Below are 25,309 nucleotides of genomic sequence, written 5' to 3' on the forward strand. Positions count from 1 at the left end.
CTGTTTGCTTGCAAGGAGGTAACTGCTGCGAGGCAGAGGCCAAAGGGTGGGGGCCAGTGGGCCTTATTCGGTGTATAAGACGCACCTAAATTTTCACCCCCTTTTAGGGGGGAAAAAGGTGCGTCTTATACTCCGAAAAATACGGTATATTAGAAGTACTGTCTAATCTATAATATTGTCAAAGAAGAGAACGAAGCAATGCAGGAAGTTCAGAAAGAAGTGAGATCTCATTGTTGCTTGAGCCAGGGATTTAAAATTTTTAAAAAATGAATTTTAGGAGGGTTCGGGTTCCCCCCCCCCCACATTCCCAATCTAACTTTTTGGAACATAAATCTTTGAAACTGTTGTATTTTGGAGGTTAAAAAGGTTTATACATTGGAGAAGTCCTGGTCCATTCACACAACATGAAAAGCTTTGCAAGTAAGATAGAAAAACACACGGCACCATATTTGTATCTACAATAGGTTGGAAATCCAATATGGGTGAGATGAAGCCAGCTGAAAGACAAGGCTGCTTACAGTATACAGACAGTCCTCAATTTATGAACACAATTGAGCCCAAAACTTCTGGCGCTAAGTGAGTTTTGCCCCATTTTACGACCTTTTTTTTTGCCACATTTGTTAAGTGAACCAGTGGAGTTGTTAAATTAGTAACATGGTTGTTAAGTGAAGCTGGTTTCCCCATGGACTTTGCTCATCAGAAGGTCGCAAAAGGGGGTCACGTGACCTTGGGACACTGCAATTGTCATAAATATGAGTCAGTTGTCGAGCGTCCGAATGTTGATCATGTGACTATGGGAATGCTGCAACGGTCGTAAGTGTGAAAAATGGTCATTAAGTCACTTTTTTCAGTGCTGTTGTAACAGTCACTAAAAAAAAATGGTTGTAAGTCGTGGTCTACCTGTTTGTGCTGATGAGGGCTTACCAGAAAACCGTCGTTGCTCCATGAAATCCCTTAAGAACTGAGAGTTTGTGAAGAGCAGATCATAGAGTTTATCCACGCTAAAGTTGAAGACTTCATTCATGTATTGTCGTCCATTCAGATCATCATAAAAGGCCTGGACCTCCCCTGAAGGACAAAGTGGAAAGCTAACAGGTCAGACTCCTAGGAGACGTATCTTGACAAAGCAATAAGCAGAGGATTTTAACTCCCTATAAAAAAAAATAACACTGATGCTCCAATACTGGAAACAGATTTCGGTCCAAACAGCTAAGCTCAACTCTGTTCAAAAAGTGAACCATCAATTCAAAAGCTTTAGAGGTATTCAGGACAACATCATCATCATCGTATTTTAACGACCCCGTAATCCCTTGCGGGGTAGAGTCTGGGTAACTGAATGGAGCTGAGTGTTTACTGGCCGGATGCCCTTCCTGTCGCCAATGCAGAGTGATATTCAGCAGATATATACTCATCGTGCCCAGAGAGAGAAATATCTGCCTCTACCTAGGATCAAACTCACAACCTCCTGATTGTGAGGCGAGAGCTCCACTTCTAGGCCACCGCACCACTCTGTCTTCAGGACAATAGGACCCACCAAAAATGCATCATTATGAACACTACCATTCGAGATGCTTCTTCACAACTCAACTTTCTTTCAATAATATCAAACTTTTCTCTAGCTTAATTCTTACTATGGAATTTGCCACAAGAATATTCATGGAGCCTGTAACCATTAACCTAAAAATACAGATTGCCTAAGTAATTCCACACAGAAATAGTAATCCAAAAGATTTCCTGTTTCTCAGAAAAAAAATAAGATGAGACTACAGAGATGCTGAATATAAAGTGACAGGGAACTCTTTAACTTGGAAACCCAAGTCAACTGGGTCAACCATGGTATCGAAAAAGGTAAGACACAGAAAGACAATAAACCCTAACCCCACCATGACACCTGTGGATGCCAGCCAAGCACCTTCATCATGAGTCTCGGAGGAGTCACTGAGTTCAGTTGGAATGTCCTCATTGTCATTGAAATCCAGAGAAGGAGAATTCACAGGGGCGATGATGTCAATCTTGTCTCCAATGAGGTTTGCAATTGTCATCTCCTTCTCAGCCAGTGTATCCAGAACCTCTTCTTCTTCAGGAACTATCCCTTCATACTAGAAGGATATGAAGAAGAACATCAATCATTGTTACCTTGGGAAAGCTGGAGGGAAGGGGAAGAAGAGGAACAGGGAGAGGATGAAGAGGAGGAGGAGGAGGAGGGAGAGGAAGAGAAGGAAGAGGAAGAAAAGGAAGGAGGAGGAGGAGGAGGAGGAGAAGAAGAAGAAGAAGAAGAAGAAGAAGAAGAAGAAGAAGAAGAAGAAGAAGAAGAAGAAGAAAAACAACAACAACAACAACAACAACAACAACAACAACAACAACAACAACAAAAACAACAACAACTTAGTAGTAGTTCTTTCTCCAGTACTAAAACTGTGGCCCAGCTTCCTTTGATGTGAGCATTTAGAAACCAAAACCCAAATTTAAAATCCATAACTGGTAGACTCCATGAACAGCGGGCACTTCTCTTCTAGGTGCAAATTAGAGATTTAAAAAAACGAAAGGAAGAAATACCCACCGGGATCGGAGCTTCATTGTTTGTTGTAGGAGTCAACGTGCTGCTGTTGGTAAGAGACTTCTTGGGAAGCTGAGGGCTCACTTCAGCTTTGACCTCCGTGCTACTTTTGGAGGAGCTGTCGTTGACTTCGTTTTCTTCCACAGGGATCTCCTCACAGTAACTAAAAAAAAAAAGCAAAATCCAGGTGAATTGGATCAATTCCATAATTAGTCTTCTTATCAAGCATTGAAGAGCAAACCATGTGGAATAAAATCGTTCAGCTCACAGTGCAGCTGAGACCACCAAAGAGAGAGTCCAGAGAAGCTTCAATAATTGTCTTTACTTTGCTTTTGCTTTTTTAATTTATATGCCGCCCTTCTCGGGAGACTCAGGGTGGCTTACAATGCATTAAGCAATTCATCCTTTTGTATATTTATACAAAGTCAGCTTATTGCCCCCACAATCTGGGTCCTCATTTCACCTACCTTTGAAAGGATGGAAGGCTGAGTCAACCTTGAGCTTGGTGAGATTTGAACTTGCAGTAATTGCAAGCAGGAAATGTTAAATCTGTTCATAACAGTGCTTTAGTCCACTGTACTACAGGCTCTTGACTTTGACACACCTATTTTCTAGCCAAATTCCATTCCAGAACATCTACATACTTTCTCACATCTCTCATGAGCTTAAAGCAAGGGTGGGCTTCAAAAATTTTAGCAAGGGGTTCTCTGCCCAGTTGCTGGATGGACGTGGACATGGTAGACGTGGCTAGTTGGCCTCTTGCACCATGGTAGGGGATGATTTCGCCCTCCCTGGGCTCCGGAGACTTTCCTCTAGCCTCCGGGAGGGCGAAAACAGCCTCCCACGCTCCAGAGGCCCTCTGGAGGTTGGAAATGGGCCTGTTTCCGGACTTCCCAAACTTCTGGTAGGCACGTTTTTCGCCCTTCCCAAGCCTCCGCGCACACCCTGCACTTATCTGCATCTAAAACGGCCCACGTCGGGAGGGGCAGGGTGGGCGGGGCCAGCCAGGAGTGGAATTTGGGGGGTCCTCCGAACTGCACAGAATCTTATCTAGAGGTTCTCCTGAACTCCTGTGAACCCCCAGCAGCTCACCCCTGGCTTCAAGTATGTTAGAGATGGGATGAACAATGAGAAGGTCTTCTGAAATTCTGGCTGGGGAATTCTGGGAGTTGGAAGTCCGCTCAGCTTAAAAGTTACAAAGGCTGAGTAACACCGCACTGGCCTACTGAGGATATCCCTGGTTTTGTGAGCATTAATGATTGCCGTTTTCCAGTCTTGTTTTCATGGCTTGCTTTAGGCAAAAGAGCTTACCCCATGGTGTTGAAATCTTCATCAGGGGGAACGTAATCTTCATCATCGCTCGTCAACCCCAGCTCGTTGCCGTAACACTGATGTACAAAATGCCAAAGCTCCTTTGGACACAAGGGCTGGAGAGAAACAAAGCAATGAATCAGTATCTCCCATGGAAAGCAACTGACGACATCCCTGATACTTTGCTCCTAAGAGTTTTAAGAATCTGGCTACCCAAACGTCTATGGAGCTTCTCGGTCATCCAAGTCATGGTTGTCCCAAAGGTGCTTTTTCAAGAGGCAACTGGACTTTCTGGTTTTTCTTTGAAGACGTCCAGTTGCCTCTGGAAAAAGCACCTTTGGGACAATCATGATCCGGATGACCGAGAAGCTCCATAGACATTGAGCTATGCAACAGAGCTGAAGAAGCTTCTCGGATGAGAAGCAAAACATCTTTCAAAGAAAAACCAGAAAATCCAGTTGCCTCTGGAAAAAGCACCTTTGGGACAGGGCTACTCAAATGGATGTTGTGAAGTGTGCGGATTTGCAAAACAAGAAAAAAAAATATATGTTCACAGCATGGCAACATGACATTAGAAACCTCGTCCTCAACCCACTCTCTTGCAGGAAGCTACCCACAATGGATCTGCAGTTTCAGCTCTTCCTCGTCCTTCGCCTTTTGTTTTTAAATGCATATGATAATTATCCAGGAACAAAAAAACAATTTGAATTGCAGCTGTGTTGTGTGTATGTGCGTGTATGTGTTTGTTGATTCATCCCTGGATGGCATTAAACTGACTGCAAGGCTTGCATTGTTGCAGAGGATGATGCCCTTTTCGAAAATTAGCAGGTGAAAAAGATTAAACTCATCGGAAGGATGGATATTGAACCCAAATTGAGAAGCTTATTGGGGTGAAATCATCAGCAATTGTAGGAGTTCTCAGATCACTTCGAAGAGGCAAGAAGAGAGGTGAAAACAGAAGCCTGGAAGAGACAAAGTAGGTTTCCTCCACAAACTTGGACGTGTCAGTCTGAATCCTGCACATTTTATTTATTTTATTTTGTTTATTTCATTTATTTGTCAAACACTTATAAGATTACAGATATAAGTATAAACATGATTATGAATACAGGATAAGGATACGAATAAATGGGGACAGTAGGACATGGACGATAGGCATAAATTTTTTTATTTTTATTTTATTATTCATTATTTCTATGCCACCCACTCTCCGAGGACTCTGGGCGGCTTACCCCAAAGACAGTATACTAAATAGCATATTGCCCCCTAACAATCTGGGTCCTCATTTTACCCACCTCGGAAGGATGGAAGGCTGAGTCAACCTTGAGCTGGTGAGATTTGATCCGCTGATCTGCTGAACTAGAGTCAGCCGAAGTAGCTGCAGTACTGCACCCTAACCACTGCGCCACCTTGGCTCTAGTGCGTTTATGCACACCCCTTACAGACCTCTTAGGAATGGGGTGAGGTCAACAGTAGACAGTCTACGGTTAAAGTTTTGGGGGTTTGGGGAAGAGACCACAGAGTCAGGTAGTGCATTCCAGGCGTTGACCCCTCTGTTGCTAAAGTTGTATTTTCTGCAATTGAGTTTGGAGCGGTTAACCTTAAATTTGTATCTATTGTTTGCTCTATTGTTGTGATTGAAGCTGAAGTAGTCATTGACAAGTAGGACATTGTAGCAGATGATTTTATGTACTATGCTTAGGACAGAGTGAAGATGGCGAAGTTCTAAGTTGTCTAAGCCCAAGCCTGGTGGCGTAAAGTATTTTATTGCGAGCAGAGGAGTGGAGGACTCTTCTCGTGAAATATCTCTGGACTCGCTCAATTGTATTAATGTCCAGTATGCAGTGTGGGTTCCAGGCAGATGAGCTGTATTCAAGACTTGGTCTAGCAAAGGTTTTGTATGCCATAGTTTGCAGTACAATATTACCAGAGAAGCAGCTACGCAAGATTAAAATTAAAACAATTAAAGGATTAAAATTCGCAAGGTTTTACGCTGGAATTTTTCCAGCCGCTGTTGGAATCTGGTAACAAGCTTGTTTCCTGGTGTCAAATGGCCCCGTGGGGATAATACTGAAAGGTCAAGCCTGGTCATTAACCCTTTAGCCAGAAAAAAACTAAGAAGAAGAACTAGTTTACATAACCCGCAGACAAGGGCAGACAGTCTTATTTCAACTGCCATCTGGAATTTTGAGAACATTTTAGAACAGGAGTGTCCAACCTTGGCAACTTTAAGACTTGTGGACTTCAACTCCCAGAATTCCCCATGCTGGCTGGGGAATTCTGGAAGTTGAAGTCCATAAGTCTTAAAGTTGTCAAGGTTGGACACCCCTGACTTAGCCAAGAAGGGGTGCCATTTTGAGCAATCTCTAAGTGGAGGAGAAAGAAATTTCTGGAGGGGTTCACTGGGCTTCTCTTGCCCTAGAACCGTGATGGCAAACCTATGGCACGCATGCCCAAAGTGGCACGCGGAGCCATGTCGCCTGGCACGTGCAGCATCGCCTGTTCTTCTTCTGGGTTTCTGGCATGCATGCACCCGCAACAACCAGCTGGCCTTTTTGCATGAGGCAGTGCAGGAAACTAGAAGAGCTGGTCTTCTGTTTTCCTGTGTGAGCATGCGCGCCGGCCAGCTGATTATCGTGTGCACATGCGCGCCAGAAACCCGGAAGAGTAGCTGGCTGAAACCGGAAGTTCAGTAGCTGAAACCAGAAGTTCAGTAGCTGAAACTGGAAGTTCAGTAGCTGAAACCGGAAGCTCATTTTCAGGTGCGCGCATGCGCCCTGGGCCACTCCTCTTCCAGGTTGCAGCCCAGATGCGCGCGCTCTCCCTTTTCGGCACCGAGTGCCTTAGAACCTATAAGCCACAGCATCTAGGATATCCATATTGGACATCCCTGTGTTAGAGGCACTCTCTGAAAATGGTGACCATGGATCAACAGGCCAATCAGAGACCTTTGTCAGAAGGCCAACAAGTCCTCTGCCACCATCTTTGGCCCTCTAAGAAAGCTTCTACTATTCTAGGGAGTTCCAAAGGTGTTTTCAAAAAGGCAACTACAGATGCATATATTGGGGGGAAACAAAACAACCACTACACAAACGCATGGCGCAACACAGGAGAACCAACGCATGAGGACACAATTCAGCCGTCCATCTGAACCTGAAAGAAAAGGGCTTCTCCGCAAGAAAGTCCAGGCGAGCCTGAATCCATGAGATGGGCAGCAAATAGATAAATTGATAAATAAGATAAATCACTATTTCCTACCTTTTCAAGGAGGGCATTCTGCCAGAGGCGAAACATCATCATGTACGTCCTATCCCGGGCACCAAAGGAAGTGAAAAAGTGCTGGGAAAAGCAAATAAATAAATAAATAAAAATTGAAAGGTGAGATAAATCAAGAATTATGCGTTAAAAGATTGCATTGAAATACATTAGCAAAGAGAAAGAGATTCAGTGCACATGATATGGAGGCTGAAAACTCTATTGGAAGTTGAAAACTCTACCATAGCAAAGGAATTAGTGGTTTATACTGCGGTGGCCTAGAGGTGGAGGTCTTACCTCACAATAAGAAGGCTGTGAGTTCGATCCTAGGTAGAGGAAGATATTTCTCTCTCTGGGCATACTGAGAATATATCTGTTGAACAAAACTCTACATGGGCAACATGAAGGACATCCAGCTATTAAAACATTCTGCCCAGACATTCAGTTGCCCAGACTTCACCACGCAAGAGATTATGGGGTCATTAAATGAAAATAAAAAAGATGTTGAGACTCTAGAAAGAGTGCAGAGAAGAGCAACCAGGATGATTAGGGGACTAGAGGTTAAAACATACGATGAACGGTTGCAGGAACTGGCCATGGCTAGTCTAGTGAAGAGAAGGACCAGGGGAGACAGGATAGCAGTCTTCCAATATTTGAGGGGCTGCCACAGAGAGGAGGGGGTCAAGCTATTTTCCAAAGCACCTGAAGGCCAGACAAGGAATAATGGATGGAAACTGATCAAGGAGAGATTCAAGCTGGAAATGAGGAGAAATTTTCTGACAGCGAGAACAATCAACCAGTGGAACAGAAGTTGCCTTCAGAAGTTGTGGAAGCTTCACCACTTGAGCTTTTCAAGAAGAGACTGGACCTACCATCTGTCAAAAATGGTGTGGGGTCTCCTGCTTGGACGGGGGGTTGGACTAGATGACCTACAAGGTCCCTTCCAACTCTGTTAATCTGTAAAATGATGATATTGGGCCTCTTTATTGCATTATGTGCTTTAATTCATTTTCTAGCAGCTGGTTGGTCAGGAAAAAAAAAAAACCTTGTTCCAATGTGGTTTAAAGTTAAACTACTTTTCCCAGTTACCCAGCCAATGACAATGCCATGTTCGCACCCAAATTATTTTAACCGTCCCCTGGCCATTCTTACTCGGAGTTTACAGGAAGGAGATTTCCCAACCAAAGAAACAAGCTCAACGCTCTAAATTTCCAAAGCAAGATGGGACCAACAGGTGGAAGGTAGACAAATCTTCCATCAATAGATGGGAGATCGATCAATGTGCTGGACAACACCTTCCCACATCGTCTGCTCAGAAATAAAACAACACGGACTTGTAGCCTGTTTCTTTCGTTCAAAGAGGGATTAGGATCTAGATCAGGGGTGTCAAACTCAAGGCCTGCGGGCCAGATCCGGCCCGTGTTGTGGTTAGATCTGGCCCGCGAAGCTGTCCTGGTGTTCTGTCTTCAGCTACGGACCCCAAAGAACGCAGCACACACACAAAGTCCGTTCAAACCGTAGTTTACTAAATAAACCAGTCTTTTACAACAACGGCTGTTAATTAATTGCATTAACAGCCGCCAAGAATTCAAAGAATAATAACTGAAAGCTTACTATGGTTGGCAGAATGCCCAGAAGCAATTTGCAGGAAGATGATAAGATAAGCAAGACAAGACATGAAGGTATGTGAACGAAGTTGTTCCCTGCAAATTGCTTCAGTTGGCGTTCCTCTTTAAATAGATTAAGGGAGTGGCCAATTAGCCCCAAGCCTTACTCTCGAGGAGATCTCCTCCTGAGGAACCACTCCTGCCTTTTGGCAGCTCTGCGCGCCCGTGCATTGAGAAGAGGCTCCTCCTCTTCTTCCTTTTCACTTATGGGAGCTTCTGGAGGTTTTGAAGGCCCTGGCTGAATCCCCGCCTCTGGCACCACATCTTCTCCAGCCTCCTCATTGTCCAACTTGAGTGCCAGCTGCACAGGCTGCTGACGCAGCACCACACCAGCCTCCTCACTGTCGGAATCAGCTACTAGCTGCACAGGCCGCTGTCGGGCCACAATACCTGGAAACAGTGAAGGACCAACCCGCAGCGCCTCGGCCCGGCCCAGGCTGACTGGGCACTGATCTACAACCTGGCAGTGGCCATCAAGGCCTGAACATGGTCAGCCTTAGATCCGTGAGCCGGCCTGGAGCCAGCCTTGTCTGGCCCATTACAGGTGCCCCTCGACGTGAGCGATATTGAGTAGGCCAAGTTGAGTTGTCCATGCCCGCCCAGTCATGGGACCACCCAGCCACACCCACCTGGCCCTTTGAGGCAATGGTGAAATCTAAAATTTGTTACTACTGGTTCTGTGGGCGTGGCTTGGTGGGTGGGTGGGTAATGTGACTGGGTGGGCGTGGCCAATTTTTTTTTAACTTTTAAAACCATTTTTTTTACAACCTCTTCGGCGAAGAGATTGTAAAAAAAATGCTTTTAAAAGCCTCTGACGATCCCAGCCGAGTTGCCTGATCGGCAGAGACTTTTTTTTCTTTTAAATGCCTCTGATGATCAGGCAACTCAGATTGGATCGTCAGAGGCATTTAAAAGAAAAAAAAGGTTTTTTTCTTTTAAAAGCCTTTGATGATCCCAGGTGAGCCGTGCAATCATCAGAGGCTTTCTTTTTTTTACTTTTAAAAGCATTTTTTCGGCCGAAGAGGTTGGGGGAGGGGGCAGGGATTTTTGCTACCGGTTCTCCGAACCACCCGCCTCCATCGCTACCGGATTGGGCGATCCCGTCCGAACTGGGAGCATTTCACCCCTGCTTTGAGGGCGACCATAATGCTGATCCCACCCTCAATGAAATTGAGTTTGACACCCCTGATCTAGATGATGTAAAGTCTCTGGGAATAAAAGATAAGCAGGAACTCTTCAGGGTGGAGACATGTTTTGCTGGCCATGCCCAGAAGGTACCCTGATTTTGCCAACAGTAAACAAGTTTTGCAAGGTTTTGCTTTGTCCCTAACCTTTGGGGGAAAAAAAAAACTTGTTTAACTGGTGGAAGCAATGAGACCAGAGAAGGTCAGAAGGTCCTACTACAGGAGCTCTAAGGCATTTTCAAGCTGTTTTTTAAAAAACCATGCATGTTTCTAGACAAACTGATCTTTGAGTATGTTGGTCTACTTGACTGTGAGAATTTAACGCAGCTTCGGTCTTGTCCAAGATTCTCTGTTTTCCCCTCAACCCCCAGATTTGTCCTTCAGGGAAGTCTTCTGCTCTTGCCGGTGTCCAATGGGGAAGATTGTAAGAACATACCTTTTCAGTGTCTGTGCAAACTTGGATAGCATTAGGAATGAGCCGTGCAGTTTTCTCCTTGGTCATGGTGCAGATGTCCTTCAAACGGACGGTCAACTATACCAACAGATCAATGGTCAGAAGCATCATGGAGGGTGAAATGAGAAGAGAAGAGAAGAGAAGAGAAGAGAATAGAATAGAATAGAATAGAATAGAATAGAATAGAATAGAACAGAACAGAATAGAATGAAATTAGGAAAGAGTAGAGTAGAGTAGAATAGAGTAGAGTAGAACAGAACAGAACAGAACGAAATTAGGAAAGAGTAGAGTAGAGTAGAGTAGAGTAGAGTAGAGTAGAGTAGAGTAGAGTAGAGTAGAATAGAATAGAATAGAATAAGAGTAGAGTATAGTAAATGGAATGGAATAGAATAGAATAGAATAGAATAGAATAGAATAGAATAGAACAGAATAGAATAGAATTAGGAAAGAGTAGAATAGAGTAGAGTAGAGTAGAGTAGAGTAGAGTAGAGTAGAGTAGAATAGAATAGAATAGAATAAGAGTAGAGTATAGTAAATGGAATAGAATAGAATAGAATAGAATAGAATAGAATAGAATAGAATAGAATAGAACAGAATAGAACAGAATAGAATAGAATTAGGAAAGAGTAGAGTAGAGTAGAGTAGAGTAGAGTAGAGTAGAGTAGAGTAGAGTAGAGTAGAGTAGAGTAGAGTAGAGAAGAGAAGAGAAGAGAATTATTTATTGGCCAAGTATGATTGGACACACAAGGAATTTGTCTTTGGTGCATAAGCTCTCATTGTAGATAAAAGCTATAAGTGATAAATCATGATCACAGTCATCATAAAAATGCATTCATCATAAATCATAAGATACCAACACTTAATGATAGGAATCAACATATATCATACTAGGAAACTAAATAAAACAATATAAACCATAAAGATACAAGCAACAAATTTACAAAAAGGGAGCAAATGCAAACTTTCAGGGTTGACCCATGGCAGGGGAAGTTAATGAGGTGGGATGGGGTGGGGTGGATTGGAGAAGACAACTCACCAAGGTTTCCCAGCGGAAGATGTTGCTGTAGAAACAGATCCAGTTTTCAGAGAGGTAGAGTCGACCTTGCAAGAGAATATCTCTTTGAAGGGCACAGGAGTAATCTGTAGGAAAAGGCAGAGGGAGTGACCATGAATGATGTAGCCAAAAGGATATAAATATTTATCAAGAACCTAAATAGAACTGGGTGCTGCTATACGCAGTTGAAAGTAAACAGAGACATGTTGGGTTGCTTGCAGTCTAAACAACGACAGCAGAAAAACAAATTTGGGAAGGTGGACGAGGAAGATAAACAAAAGGGAAGGAAAAAGAAGTTTTTTGGGCAGCAGGAATTATTTAAGCGTCTTTCAAACAGGTGCCTGTTACAAAGGACAGACTAGAGATGAGATAAAGGTAAAGGTTCCCCTCGCACATATGTGCTAGTCGTTCCTGACTCTAGGGGGCGCTGCTCATCTCCGTTTCAAAGCCGAAGAGCCAGCGCTGTCCGAAGACGTCTCCGTGGTCATGTGGCCGGCATGACTCAACGCCAAAGGCACATAGAACGCTGGGAAGTGGGAAGTGGTCCCTATTTTTCTACTTGCACTTTTTACGTGCTTTCGAACTGCTAGGTTGGCAGAAGCTGGAACAAGTCACAGGAGCTCACCCCCTTATGCGGCACTAGGGATTCGAACCACTGAACTGCCAACCTTTCGATCGACAAGCTCAGTGTCTGAGGCACTGAGCCACCGCGTCCCTTCTTAAAACGAATTGGTACTATGTAAAAGTATGTTGAAAATCTGACCATGGATTCCGGTCTTCTCTCTCCTTGGTTAAAACATTGATTGAATCAAAATTATTTTCAGCAAAGGTTCCACCAGAGTAGTAAGTCATAGGATTCCCCATTCCTCCCCTTGTTAAGTTATGTTTTCATGCTTCCTATCGTATTCAGGGAGAGCCAATTTGGGATGGGTTAAAATCATCAGGCTAGAAACCGGGCGACTGTGAGTTCTAGTCCTAGTCCTGCCTTGGGCACAAGCCTGCTGGATGACCTTGGGCCAGTCCCTTTCCCTCAGCCCTAGAAAAAAGGCAATGACAAACCACTTCTGAAAAAATATTGTCCTAAGCCCATGATGGCGAACCTATGGCACGCGTGCCACAGGTGGCACGCGGAGTCATGTTGCCTGGCACGCCAGTTTAGCTCTGTCAGCTGATTTTCGGCCTTTTTGGGCTCACCAGAAGAGGGCCTGGGAGGGGGGAAGGCCCGTTTTTCTTTCTCCCTGGCTCCAGATCCTCTCTATGCAACGGCCCGTTTCTCAACTTCCGGCTTCCGAGGGGATGGGGAAGGCTATTTTCGCCCTCCCCAGATGCATAGAAAGGATCTGGAGTCAGGTGAGAAAGAAAAATGGGCCTACCGGGCCAACGCGTGCCAGGAGTGGTTGGGGGGAAGGGGGATCAAGCTCGCATGTGCGTGGCGGGTCACATAGAATTATGGGTGTGGGCACATACATGGGCAAACCTCCCCCACCCCACCCCTTCTTGGCACGCGATGGCAAAAAGGTTAGCCATCACTGTCCTAAGCCTTTCCTCTCAAATAATAACGTATTGCTATTAAGTAAGAAGATTGTAAAGTGGGGAAATCTCTCGATAATCCATAAGTAAAGGCTACTTCCTCTTCCTGGGTCAAAGGTTGTTCCAAACCAGTTCTCGAAACAGATGGGTGACAAGGTTGGATGGAACCAAACAACTCCTGGCACCAGCCTTGTTTGTTGTTTTTAATCTACATTAATTAGTTTAGTTTACTTTACTTTATTGTCATTGCACCACGTATGACGAAATTAAATTCCATCTTCCGTGGACATGATAACTATAAAAATAAAACCCAGACAAACATCCTTCACATTCTATGCAATTGAATTGAAAACCCCTGATGTTGCATTAATATTGTACTATACCGTAGAATTCAATATTTATTTATTTATTTATTTATTTATTTATTTATTTATTTATTTGTTTGTTTGTTTGTTTATTCAATTTATATCCCGCCCTTCTCCTAGTGGACTCAGGGCGGGATATAATATAGTTATCGCCCTGGGATAGAAGCTGCTTTTCAGCCTATTTGTCCTTGTTTGTATTATCCTGTACCGTCTGCCAGATGGTAATAGTTCAAAAAAAAAAAATGGTGCCCAGGATGAGATGGATCCTTAAGAAAGTTTTGAACTTTCTTAAGGCAGCGGGAGCTATAAAGCTCTTGCAAAGAGGGGAGAGGGCAACCAACGATCCTCTGGGCAATGACGTTGACCCTCTGGACTCCTGTCCTACCTGCCACCGTGCAATTGGCAAACCATACACAGGTACAGTAGGTTAAAATACTCTCTATGGTTCAGCGGTAGAAGATCATCAGCAGTTTTCCATTCAGTTGTTGTTTCCTGAGAAGTCTCAGGTAGTATAATCTCTGCTGGGCCCTTTTGACCAGTGCTGCAATGTGAGCGTCCCAGGTCAGCTCCTCTTTTAGGATAACACCCAGAAACTTAAAACTGCCCACTTGCTCCACTCGGTCTCCGTTGTTAAGCAAGGGCTGGATGTCTGATCTATTCCTTCTGTAGTCCACTATAAGCTCCTTGGTCTTATTGGTGCTAAGGACCAAGTTATTGTCTCCACACCACGAAAGCATAATTAAGTCAAGCTACACAATTCATTCAAGCTAAAAGCCACGATTTTCACACTCGTGCACTCATAACGTCTGAAAACAAGAAGCGTCTGAGGCTTAATCTAGAATGGCCACTGCCGTTGGAAGGAGAAGGGAGACAAGATCTGGCTGCAGAAATCCAGGTAACATTAACGGTTGTCAAAGAGATACAGAAAACTCATTCTTTGCTGGCATCCAATCCTGGTGTAGATTTCGGCAGCCAAGATATTACACCAGTTAAGATCCACTAAAGAATCAAATCTTTGCTGTTAATTGTTAACCGATTTAAATGGAGCTTTATCAAGTTTCGCCCTTCACATAGTCATAGATTTTTTTTTAAAAAAAAAACACTATTTCTGTTCACTTGGAAAGAAGATATGGCCCGTTTTACTACTAGAGTTTGCTAATTAGTTATCCTTAACGGTCATTAAGTTGGCTCACATAAAGCTTTCTTTTCCTTGCCACTGGAAGTCAAGTTCCTCCTTCAATTACGAATCTAGTAAACCCCCCTTTAAAAAGTCACAGAAATGCAATATTGATTCAGACTTCGAGCTAATTAGGCGATAACGATTGTTACAGGGCAAGAGGCTCAAATCTCTGACTTTTAACACTTTGGAGGCCAAATTTTCCTTGAATATCAAAATGGAATTTTTTTCTGGATTTTTTAAAAATATTGTATTAATCATAAATTCTTTTTTTTTGTTTGTTTGTTTGTTTCAGGCAAAAGACTATCAGGAGTTTCTAGTCAGCAATAAATGTAGATCCGGTCTTTTGTCTTTTCTCCAGTCGAAGAAGTTAGAAGTTTAGTTTTCAAAATTTTTTAGAAAGTGGCGTAGTTCAAAAGAGGTTTAGTTTTTAAAATCTCCAGTCTTGGATAAGGAAATTCTCAATTGTCCAAGTCAAGATTATCCCAAAGGTGCTTTTCAAACAGCAGCTTGTGGGGTTTTTTTTCCCTTGAAAATGTTTCACTTCTCGTTCAAGAAGCTTCTTCAGAATGGAAGAAGTTTCTTGAATGAGAAGTGAAACGTTTTCAAGGAAAAACCCCAGGAAAGTTCAGCTGCCTTTTAGAAAAAGTGTTGTTGAGGCACTTTGATGCGCTGAATCAAACCAGACGATCAAAACTGCTTGATACCTTGAATATCCCTATGTGAGAGAGGGTGAGATGGAAACATTTTCTTTCTGGGCAAAGAACAAATCTTTCTCCAGCTTCAACCGATGGGGTTGGCTTTTGTAACCCCGGAGAACCTTTGCCTTGTCACAGGCCTGGAAAGAAAGGAGGATTGTCTTACCAACAATGAGGCGCTCCGTCTCGGGAAGCTGTTTGAAAAGTTTCCTGAAGTCTTCATTCCGTTGTTTGTAGGTTGGACTCAACACCTGAGAAGAGTGGAAAGCATGTTAGAAGGAAAGGGAGCTAAAGGAAGATCAGAGTAACAAACTTAGGGAAGTTCTCTAGTCTTTGTCTACAAAGTCTTCCCCCTAAGATGAGCTCAAGTCCTGGGAGGGAAGGAGAGGGAGGTAAAGAGGGAGGGCGGGAGAGAGAGAGAAGGAGAGGGAGGGAGGGAGGGAGGGAGGGAGAGAAAGGGGAGAGAGGGAGAGAAAAGGAGAGCCTTGGTAGTACAGTGGTCTAAAGCACCCTGTTATTAAGACCAGCTGCCTGCAATTACTGCAGGTTCGAATCTCGCCAGGCTCAAGGTTGACTCAGCCTTCCATCCTTTCTAAGGTAGGTAAATTGAGGACCCAGTTTGTGGGGGCAATAAGCTGACTTGGTATAAATATACAAAAAGGATGAAGGCTATTGCTTAGCGCATTGTAAGCTGCCCTGAGTCTCCGGAGAAGGGCGGCATATAAATCAATTTTTTTTTAAAAAAGGGAGAGGGAGAGAGGGAGGAAGAGAGAGAGAAAGAGGGAGAGAAGAGGGAGGGAGGGAAAGAAGGAGAGAAGGAGAGAGACGGAGCGATTTGAAGTAAGCAAGAAAAAGCAGTTGATATGTAGACAGACAGACGATGATAGATAGATGATAGATAGATAGATAGATAGATAGATAGATAGATAGATAGATAGGTAGGTAGGTAGGTAGGTAGGTAGGTAGGTAGGTAGGTAGGTAGATAGATAGATAGATAGATAGATAGATAGATAGATAGATAGATAGATAGATAGATAGATAGATATAGAGAGAGAGAAAGAAGAAAGGAAGGAAGGAAGGAAGGAAGGAAGGAAGGAAGGAAGGAAGGAAGGAAGGAAGGAAGGAAGGAAGAATAAATGGTCAGGCAAAAAGACCATCCATTCCATCCCAATTATTGATGCCTTAACACGGAATAGTAAAGAAGGTTCTATCTGCACCAAACCATTATTGAACATTTTTATTAAAAGGAAAATCTTGTTTTGAGAGTCGCATCCTCATCATCCTCATCATTTTTCCTTCACACATCAACCGAGAGGAAAGCACTAAAGCGATAGTAACAGGATTGAAACTGGCGAAACCTTCTGCGCATCTACAACAAGCCGCTTCTAAGCAAGAGGGAGAAGACCATCTTAAGGAGGCCCGTTCCGGACAGGACAACACTCACAGCTGGAATTTCTTCCCAGGCTGAATCACGATAATCTTCGGGAAAATCGTACAGCCATTCCAAGTGAGACAGCAGACACTGGTCCTCCAATTCTAAGAGAAGACTCGAAAGAATCCCGCATTCGGAGAGGACCTCCATAGCTGCAGCAACGTCTTTCGTTCTTCAGTCTTCACCGGCACGCAGGACAAACGTCCTTCACTTTGCACAACAACTGTCACCAAAATAAGAAATCCACAGTGGGCGCTTGTTTGAGGGCACTAGACCAATTTCCCCCATCCACTCATGTGTGAGTTTTTTTGGAGAAGCCAAGAGGGTAGAGAAAGCAATCCACCTCTGGTGGACAATTTAAGTAAGAAGACTACGTTTGTTCCACCTTCGTGTCCAATCACAGCTCCCTGGTTTCACCACGCTGCCTTCACAAAGCGAGCTGGAAAGAACTCCAATGTTTCTGCTCTCTGGAAAAAAGTTGTGCGCAGGATCAAGCTGTACGCTCCGAAGGGGATCATGCTTCTAATTCCAGAGGATTGAACGGTGTCAAATCTTCGCAATTCTAAAACCGTGGCGAGAAAGCATCAACCAAATCCGTCAGGAGCCAACTGCACTTCAGAGGTTTCTTCCCAAAAAAAAAAAAAAAAAAAAAAAATCAAACTTGCAAGAATCTTCTCAAATCTGGGACTTTTATCTTTGGAGGAGCTGCAAATATTCCTTCTGGTTCGGAGTTCTCCCCTCTCTGAGTCCAGGATGAGCACAATCGTAATTTCTGAACTCTCACACCGGGGACTTTCCTTGTTTCCTCTCTTCTCCGAAGAGACAGTTTTTGCTCTTGGCTTATTTATTTGTGTTTTTTTTCTTCTACTTCTCGTAGAAGAAACGGGTGGGGAAAAGACAACGAAACGTTGAGCACATGCCTTACATTTCAGCCTCTGGGTGATTCTGTTGGCCAATGCCCTGGAGTAACCCAGCCTCGGCCCTCCCATCCACAACAGATGTTTCCTGTAATGCAGAGTTCCTGGGCAGAGTTTGTTTTGGAGGGTGGAGAGAAGACGACACCAGAGAGCCAATCTCAGAGCATGAAATCCCAAATCCTCCCTCGCTGGGGAACTGTTTTGACTGAACAAGCTAGGCTCGCTTTGCACGGACTGTCGAGAACAGTGTGGATGGGTTCAGGGAGAAGAAACGAAGCTCCCTTCCACTCAGCTCTCCCTTTACCACCTTCTCTAGGAGGTAAATCAAGAACTTTGGAGAACTTCCTTCGCTGTTTGCTCACATCTTCAAATGAACCCCTTCTTGGTCTTTTCAAACTGATCCTGTTCGGCGGAAGTTTGAACTTGAATGACTCACTAAGAGGGGTAACTTAGGATCTGCAAGCGTGATGCGAGTTGATAGTAACATGTAGGCCCAAACCAGGGATGAAATCCAGCAGGTTCTGGCGAACCAGTAGCGTAAATTTTGAGCAGTTCGGAGAACTGGCAAATACTACCTCTGGCTGGCTCCAGAGTGGGGTGGAGTGGGAATGGAGATTTTGCAATATGCTTCCCCTTGAATGGGAAGCATATTGGGAATGGGGATTTTGCAGTATCCTTCCCCCGGGAGTGGGGAGGGAATGGGGATTTTGCAATATCCTTCCCCCAGGAGTGGGGAGGGAATGGAGATTTTGCAGTATCCTTCCCCTGCCATGCCCACCAAGCCACGCCCACCAAGTCACACCAAGCCCACCAAGTCACGCCCACAGAACCGGTAGTAAAAAAAATTTGGATTTCACCACTGGCCCAAACTATGAACTGAAGCGAGGCGCAACCGTGTGTGAAATGAATCAATCGGTCTGAAGCGATTCTGAGGTCTTTCCAGAGATTCCGATCCCCATTTTTGATAACTATTCGCCTCTCTTTTGTTTGAAGCAACTCAATAAATCCAGGAAATTTTTCCATGGAATGGAAAAGAATCATTACTGGAAGATGACTTATGATATACTTGTCGTATGGCGCATTCACATCACATTTCGATAAAAACACAAGAGATAAAAATACAAAATGCAAAAAATCTAAAATATTATAAACGTACATCTGGATTACAGATATAATTTTTCTTTTTGCTTCATTTGTCATAGTCAGGAAATCAGCAGTCTCTATTAGAGTTTCTATTACTCTAGCACTATATGTTGGATAGATGACTTAGGAATAAATGACCTGAAGGGTATACATTACATAATAAGTAATTAGCTATCCAGAAGCCTGGATAGCTCAGCAGACTAATGCATTGTAATTAACATCCAGCTATCTGCAATTATTGTAAGTTCGAATCTCTCCAAGGCTCAAGGTTGACTCAGCCTTCCATCCTTTCTAAGGTAGGTTAAATGAGGACCCAGTTTGTGGGGGCAATAAACTGATTTTTTATAAATATACAAAAGGATGAAGGCTATTGCTTAACGCATTGTAAGCTGCTCTGAGTCTCCGGAGAAGGGTGGCATATAAATCAAATCAAATAAAAAAATAAAATAAAAAAATAAAATAAAATAATAAAATAAAATAAAATAAAATAAAATAAAATAAAATAAAATAAAATAAAATAAAATAAAATAAAATAAAATAAAATAAAGGAGAATATTTGCAGCTCAGGGTTGAGATGAGGGGTCCTTGGTGCTCTCTGAGCTTGCTGCTTTTCTTGCAGACGGTTTCATTACCCAAACTTCAGCTGACTGTTAGCTGCAGTTCGGCAGTTCAAATCTCACTGGCTCAAGGTTGACTCAGCCTTCCACCCTTCCGAGGTGGGTAAAATGAGGACCCAGACTGTTGGGGGCAAGAGGCTGACTATGTCAACCACTCAGAGAGGGCTGTAAAAGCACTATGAAGCGGTATATAAGTCTAAGTGCTATTGCTATTGCTATTAACAACGTGTAGTGATTCGCTTTCTAACCACAGCAAACGGGGCAGAACTCCCTTAACAAATGTCTGACTCAGCTACAGAAATTTTGGGACTCCATTGTGGTCGTAAGTTGAGGACTACCTGCATTTGCTCTTGCTGTTTGGGGTGGGGGTGGGAGTAAAGCCAACTTCATGGTTTACATAGGACACCAGCTGCTAATAGCAGCCTTGGTCTACCCCCAGGTGAAACCAGAGTAACTGGTAGATGGTAGATGCAACACGTATGAAAACAATGGAGTCTTTTCAGTGCTGGATTGATTGATGGGTGGGTGGAGGGATGGATCGATGGAAGGATAGGAGAAACTTCAGAAAGATGTTTATCTCTCTCTCCCTGCCCAAAGTGGAAGTCAACGGCCCTTGGAGAAGCAGGTGTAAACATTAACTCTACCGCAAACAGGAGGAGCTGGGACAGTCTGGTACAGGAAGAGCAGAAAGTTAATGACTGGGTGGTGTTGAGATGGATGACGTAGCAGGAGACACAATGGCTCGGTCTCTTGGGTTGGTTGACTTCCTTCAATGCAAGGCGTTTTTGCTCACAAAAAACCCAGCCGAACGCGGTAGGAGGAAATCAAAAGAGGGCACGGGACAGACGCGGTGGCAGGTGGGGAATCTGGCCAAGTCAACAAGAACCATGAGAAGGGACGAGGGTCATCAGATCCAAGAGTTGTGAATCACGAAAGGGTAGAGAGCGGTCAGAACACGAGATGGTGGGAAGGAGACACTACCGTGCGGATCTTAAGAAAAACTAGAAGGCGAAGGGAAGAATTTCAGGATGGGGATCGTTGTACCGTAGCTCAGCTTTATTTTAAAAAAAAAACCAACACACCTATTTATGAGTGCAAAACACACACAATTATCCTCTGATGCTTTTGTTTTATTTGCACTGAGCCAAAGGCCTCGGTTACAGGTATCGGCAGATAATACTGGAATACACTCAGTCAGAAACATATTTAACAGAATAACAAGAGTTGGAAGGGATCTCGGAGGTCTTCCAGTTCAACCCCCTGCTTTGCGATCTACGGGGCAGAGGGTTCCCCTGTATTTCACACCAGTTAAAGAAGGCATTAGTAGGTATTCATTAAGATAGGCTCTAATGTGAAAACTTTTTCAAATAGGCCCAAATATTTGTTTGTTTGTTTGTTTGTTTGTTTGTTTGTTTGTTTCCATTTCTATACCGCCCTTCTCCAAACAGGACTCAGGGCGGTGAACAGCCAAAGTAAAAAACAGAACATACAACATTTAAAAACAGTTTAAAATAATTAAATATTTTGGCCGTAAATTAAAACAACCCAATTTAAAATCAATTTAAAATTTAACTCAAGCCAGCCCAGCTAGTTGAAATAAATAGGTTTTCAGGGCCCGACGAAAAATATATATAAAATATAATGCCTTAAAAAGAGAACAAGTTGCATTCTTATTAAGTCACCGAGTCCGTTCGAAGTAGTAAGTCACAAAATAAATGCACTCTAAATTAATCCCCAGCTACCGTGTTTCCCCGAAAATAAGACCCTGTCTTATATTTTTTTGAACACTGAAATAAGATCTTGGCCTTGATCCAGGCAGATGGCCCTGGCCCCATCTCTGCCTCTGACACAGTGCCCTCATCCGGGCCTTCCCCTGACTCCAGGACTGGCCCATTGTCCTCTCCAGCCTCCTCACCGTCCGATTCCGCTACCCGCTCCTCAGGCTGCTGGCGGACCACAACAGGAAATTCTGAGTTCTGTTACAGTCTTAAGTCAAGGACCTCCCGTTTAGTCACCCACCCAACACAGCAAATCCTCATGGGGAGTGGGCTACAGAGACAGCTACGAAGCTGAGATGCCTGCTAATATCAAGGCTGACACACTGAAATCAAGTTAAAATGGTCAAAACATGCAAAAGAACATGATTCTAGCTAGGCGGATAGCGCTTGGACGGACACAAGATTCTACCAATGAAAGCCTACAGGGGAAGATTTGCTTGAAAAGTCAAAGGTGAGAAGGTGGGAAGGTGGGAAGGTGAGATGAACTTTTTCTGCGGCTCAGAAAGTTCATGGGAACCATAGGGACGGGAAGGACAATTAGCAAAAGGGACATCACAACAGTAAGGAAGGCTGGTAGGAAATCAAGCCACCAGCAAAAAAAAACTTGCAAGAATAGAGCTGGATGCCATCACTCATTTACCATCAGGGGTCTCCTAAGAAGGTACAAGGTCGAAAAAGATCTGACCCAATCAATGAACTGTCCACAGAATGTGGAAAAAATTAAAAAAAAACTTTAATTAAAAAAAAAAAGAAGGTACAAGTTCTGAGTCCATTCCAAGGCAGAGGTTCTAGAGCTCTGTACATAATTTATTTTATTTTATTATTTATTTTGTCGCATTTCTATGCCGCCCAACTCCCAAGGGACTCTGGGTGGCTTACAACAAAGAATAAAACAATGCGAACAATCCCATAAAAAATGTTAAAAAGAAAAACATAAAAACATTAAAAACTTTAAAAACGTTAAAACACATGCACTCTAATGGCTTTATTAATACCTGTGTTTTCCTGAAAATAAGACCCTGTCTTATATTTTTTTTGAACACCAAAATAAGCGCTTGGCCTTATTTTCGGGGAGGTCTTATTATTTTGGGGCACGTGGAGTAAGACGGGGCTCCTCTTGCCATCTTACCTGATTTCCAGCTCTGCGTTTAAATATTTTCGGGAAGGGCTTATTTTCAGGGGGGGGGAGGCTTATTTTAGTGCATGCGCTCAAAAGCCCGATTGAGCTTACTATCAGGGGAGGTCTTATTTTCGGGGGTAATAAGCAGTGGTGGGATTCAGCCAGTTCACACCACTTCGGGAGAACCGGTTGTTAATTTTCTGAGCAGTTTGGCAAACTGGTTGTTGAAAGAAATCATTAGGGCAGAGAACCGGTTGTTAAATTACTCGAATCCCACCACTAGTAATAAGTGACCCACACAATCAACAGAAACGTTAGTTGAATTTCTTTTGGGATTTGAGAGGCGTCTCTCAAATCTGAGTAGTATCCAGAATTCTTTTTTTAATGTTTCATTTCGGACCATTAGAATTATAAAATAGAACCAGGCAGCCTTTCGGGACTCAAGAGAGCAATAAAAAAGTGGGATTTTTGACATTTTGGATTTATGGGGAGTGGGGGAGAAAGAAACCAGCCCTATTCTATCCGCACTGTTTTCATCTGGGGGAGGACGAGCGGGAGGACGAGGAAAAAAATTAAATCCAGCGACAGAGCAGTCTTTGCTTACTCTTCGGATGTGTTGTCTTTCATGCTGAAGGTACATGGAGGAGAAACAAGGTGACATAAATAAAATAAGAAGGACAGGACAGGTGCTGCTTGCTTTACATGCACGTATGAAATACAAAACCCGTCACCGAATGTTAGCCAAACCATCACCTAGTCTTCGAAAGCAATTGCAATGTTTTTTTGGCTTGAGTCATTCAACCTCTTAATATCGCAAACTTCACACCGATGATTAGTCCTTGCTGGAAGATGTTTTGGGAGGACCATCTATGAAAAGACACTTGGGAGGCCTTAATGGCCGGCTACACTAGTGTTCTGAAAAGGAAATTACGGTTGGAGTCTACTTGACCGCTGTCAATCATGATAAATCTCCTACGATACAATTACTCAAGTTGTACAAACGTTATTACTTAGTAACGCGGCAGGCGGCTATCACTATGAGCCGATTTCAACACTGTCATTATCGTTCTTGCTAGAGGTTAAGGTGCTGGACTAGGTGTGGGGAAATCTAGGCCTTAGGCACCGAAGCCAACTGGATGACCTTGGATTATTCTCAATCTCAACCTGACAAAGATGGTCCGAAAATGATGGCCAACATACACACATGGGCTTGTTGGGTGTGGTTGTCGAGAGTCACATTACGACTTGAAGACAACAAGGTTTACATGCTGTACACACACACCATCTAGAGACATAAAGGAAATAAAAGAATTCAGATTGAATTCTTCCATGTTTTCAAGGGACTTTCCTCTTTACACAAGGGACATTATATAAGATACTTAAAGACACAGTCACAGTAAATTTGTTTTATAGGAAACCTGGATTGGTGCCAGGTTTTTGTTGTTTTAATGTTTTTAAGTTTTTTTTATTTTTTTAAATTTTTATTACATATATAAACACACAAAAAACACATACACATACAAACGCGACAAATACGACATTAATAACATAAATGACATCTAAACGTAATGTCTGATTTTATCCAACATCAATAACCTAAATTCCTCAATATATATTCCTTCCTCTCGCCTTATATAACGATATTATTTTTTAATCTTTAATTATGCGTTGTTATATCTTATTTGGTACAGAATTTTGTTTTACTCTTTTAGGATCCTCTTTTGGTTTTGTTTTTCCCCTCTAACCATTGATACCACCTTTGCCAAACCAGGTAGTAGTCAGATTCTTCCTTTCCTTGAATTTCCTTGGTGAGTCTGTCCATCTCAGCACATTCCATGACTTTAGATATTATTCTATCTTGTGTTGGGACTTCTTCCAATTTCCAATTTTGTGCATAAGTGAGCCTTGAGGCAGTCAAAATATGTGTGATCAAGTATATTGTTTCTCTGTCGTAATTACTGGTAAATATGCCTAATAAATATGTTTCCGGTCTTAGTGGTACTTTTTGGGCTGTTATTTGTTTCAATTGAGTTTTGATATTATTCCAAAATTGTTTGGCTTTGGGACACGACCATCACATGTGGTAGTATGTCCCTTTTTGTGCTTTGCATTTCCAGCAGAGTGAATTAATGTTTTTAAGTTTTAACTGGTTGTGTTTTTATAGTTTTTTACAACGATTGTATACAGGGGTGGGCTTCAAAAATTTTAGCAAGGGGTTCTCTGCCCAGTTGCTGGGTGGGTGATAATAATGTAAGATAAATAACGTTGCTAAATGGAAAGCAAAAAAAAAAGAGAGAGACTTCCTAAGAAGAATTAGTCCACCGCAGGGGTGGGTTCTAAATTTTTTTACTACCGGTTCTGTGGGCGTGGCTTATTTTGTGGGTGTGGCTTGGAGGTCATGTGACTAGGTGAGCGTAGCTAGCTGGTCAGAGTCATTTCTGGAAGGTCCTCGCACTTACGACCAGTCCTTGCACTTACGACCCGACTCATTTGTTTGCTTTTAACACTGATCAGCTGTAGGACGGCCCTTTGAAGCCCCGCGGCAAGAGTTTAAACAGTTTTTTCCCCTCTAGTCATCAGCTGGGACTCAGGAGGCAGCAATAGATTGGGGGTGGGACCAAATAAAAGGTAAGAATAACGTGGGGGGGTGGGGGGTGAGAGGGCCGGGGGGAGAACCGGTTCGGTGATGTCATATCATCACCGCTACTGGCTCGGCCGAACCGGACCGAACCGGGAGGAACCCACCACTGGTCCACCATGGGATCAATTCACCACCTAGGAAAACAGATCTTAAACATGCAAAATGCAGAGAGCACATTTCAACTTAACAAACAGAAACACAAACCAGTTCCTTTGTGTTTGTGTCATGGCCCAGAGGTGGGTTTCAGCCGGTTCTGACCAGTTCTGGAGAACCGGTAGCAGACATTTTGAGTAGTTCGGAGAACCAGGAGTGAAAATTCTGATTGGCCCCCACCCCCATCTATTCTCTGCCTCCCAAGTCCCAGCTGATTGGGAGGAAATGGGGATTTTGCAGTAACCTTCCCCTGGAT

General features: G+C 43.3%; 1 protein-coding gene across 15 annotated transcripts in view; it reads right to left on the reverse strand.

Annotated features, from left to right (window-relative positions):
• Nucleotides 1–25,309, reverse strand: part of GRAMD1B (GRAM domain containing 1B) — a 213,299-nt gene that overhangs the window by 23,594 nt on the left and 164,396 nt on the right. For 10 of the 15 annotated variants that reach the window (XM_087875685.1, XM_087875678.1, XM_087875679.1 and 7 more), the window contains 8 exons: nt 15,419–15,503; nt 11,465–11,568; nt 10,411–10,506; nt 7,127–7,207; nt 3,869–3,984; nt 2,561–2,720; nt 1,892–2,099; nt 925–1,068 (listed from right to left, as the gene is read on the reverse strand). In XM_087875685.1, the coding sequence (XP_087731811.1) occupies nt 925–1,068; nt 1,892–2,099; nt 2,561–2,720; nt 3,869–3,984; nt 7,127–7,207; nt 10,411–10,506; nt 11,465–11,568; nt 15,419–15,503 (994 nt within the window). Of the gene's footprint in view, nt 1–924; nt 1,069–1,891; nt 2,100–2,560; nt 2,721–3,868; nt 3,985–7,126; nt 7,208–10,410; nt 10,507–11,464; nt 11,569–15,418; nt 15,504–16,696; nt 18,126–25,309 lie in introns of those variants that run through there. The other 5 variants (XM_087875680.1, XM_087875690.1, XM_087875682.1 and 2 more) reach the window with 2 other exon arrangements.

Source organism: Pantherophis guttatus, chromosome 9 (assembly GCF_059756535.1).
Source record: "Pantherophis guttatus breed Tessera chromosome 9, ASM5975653v1, whole genome shotgun sequence".
Lineage (NCBI taxonomy): Eukaryota > Metazoa > Chordata > Lepidosauria > Squamata > Colubridae > Pantherophis > Pantherophis guttatus.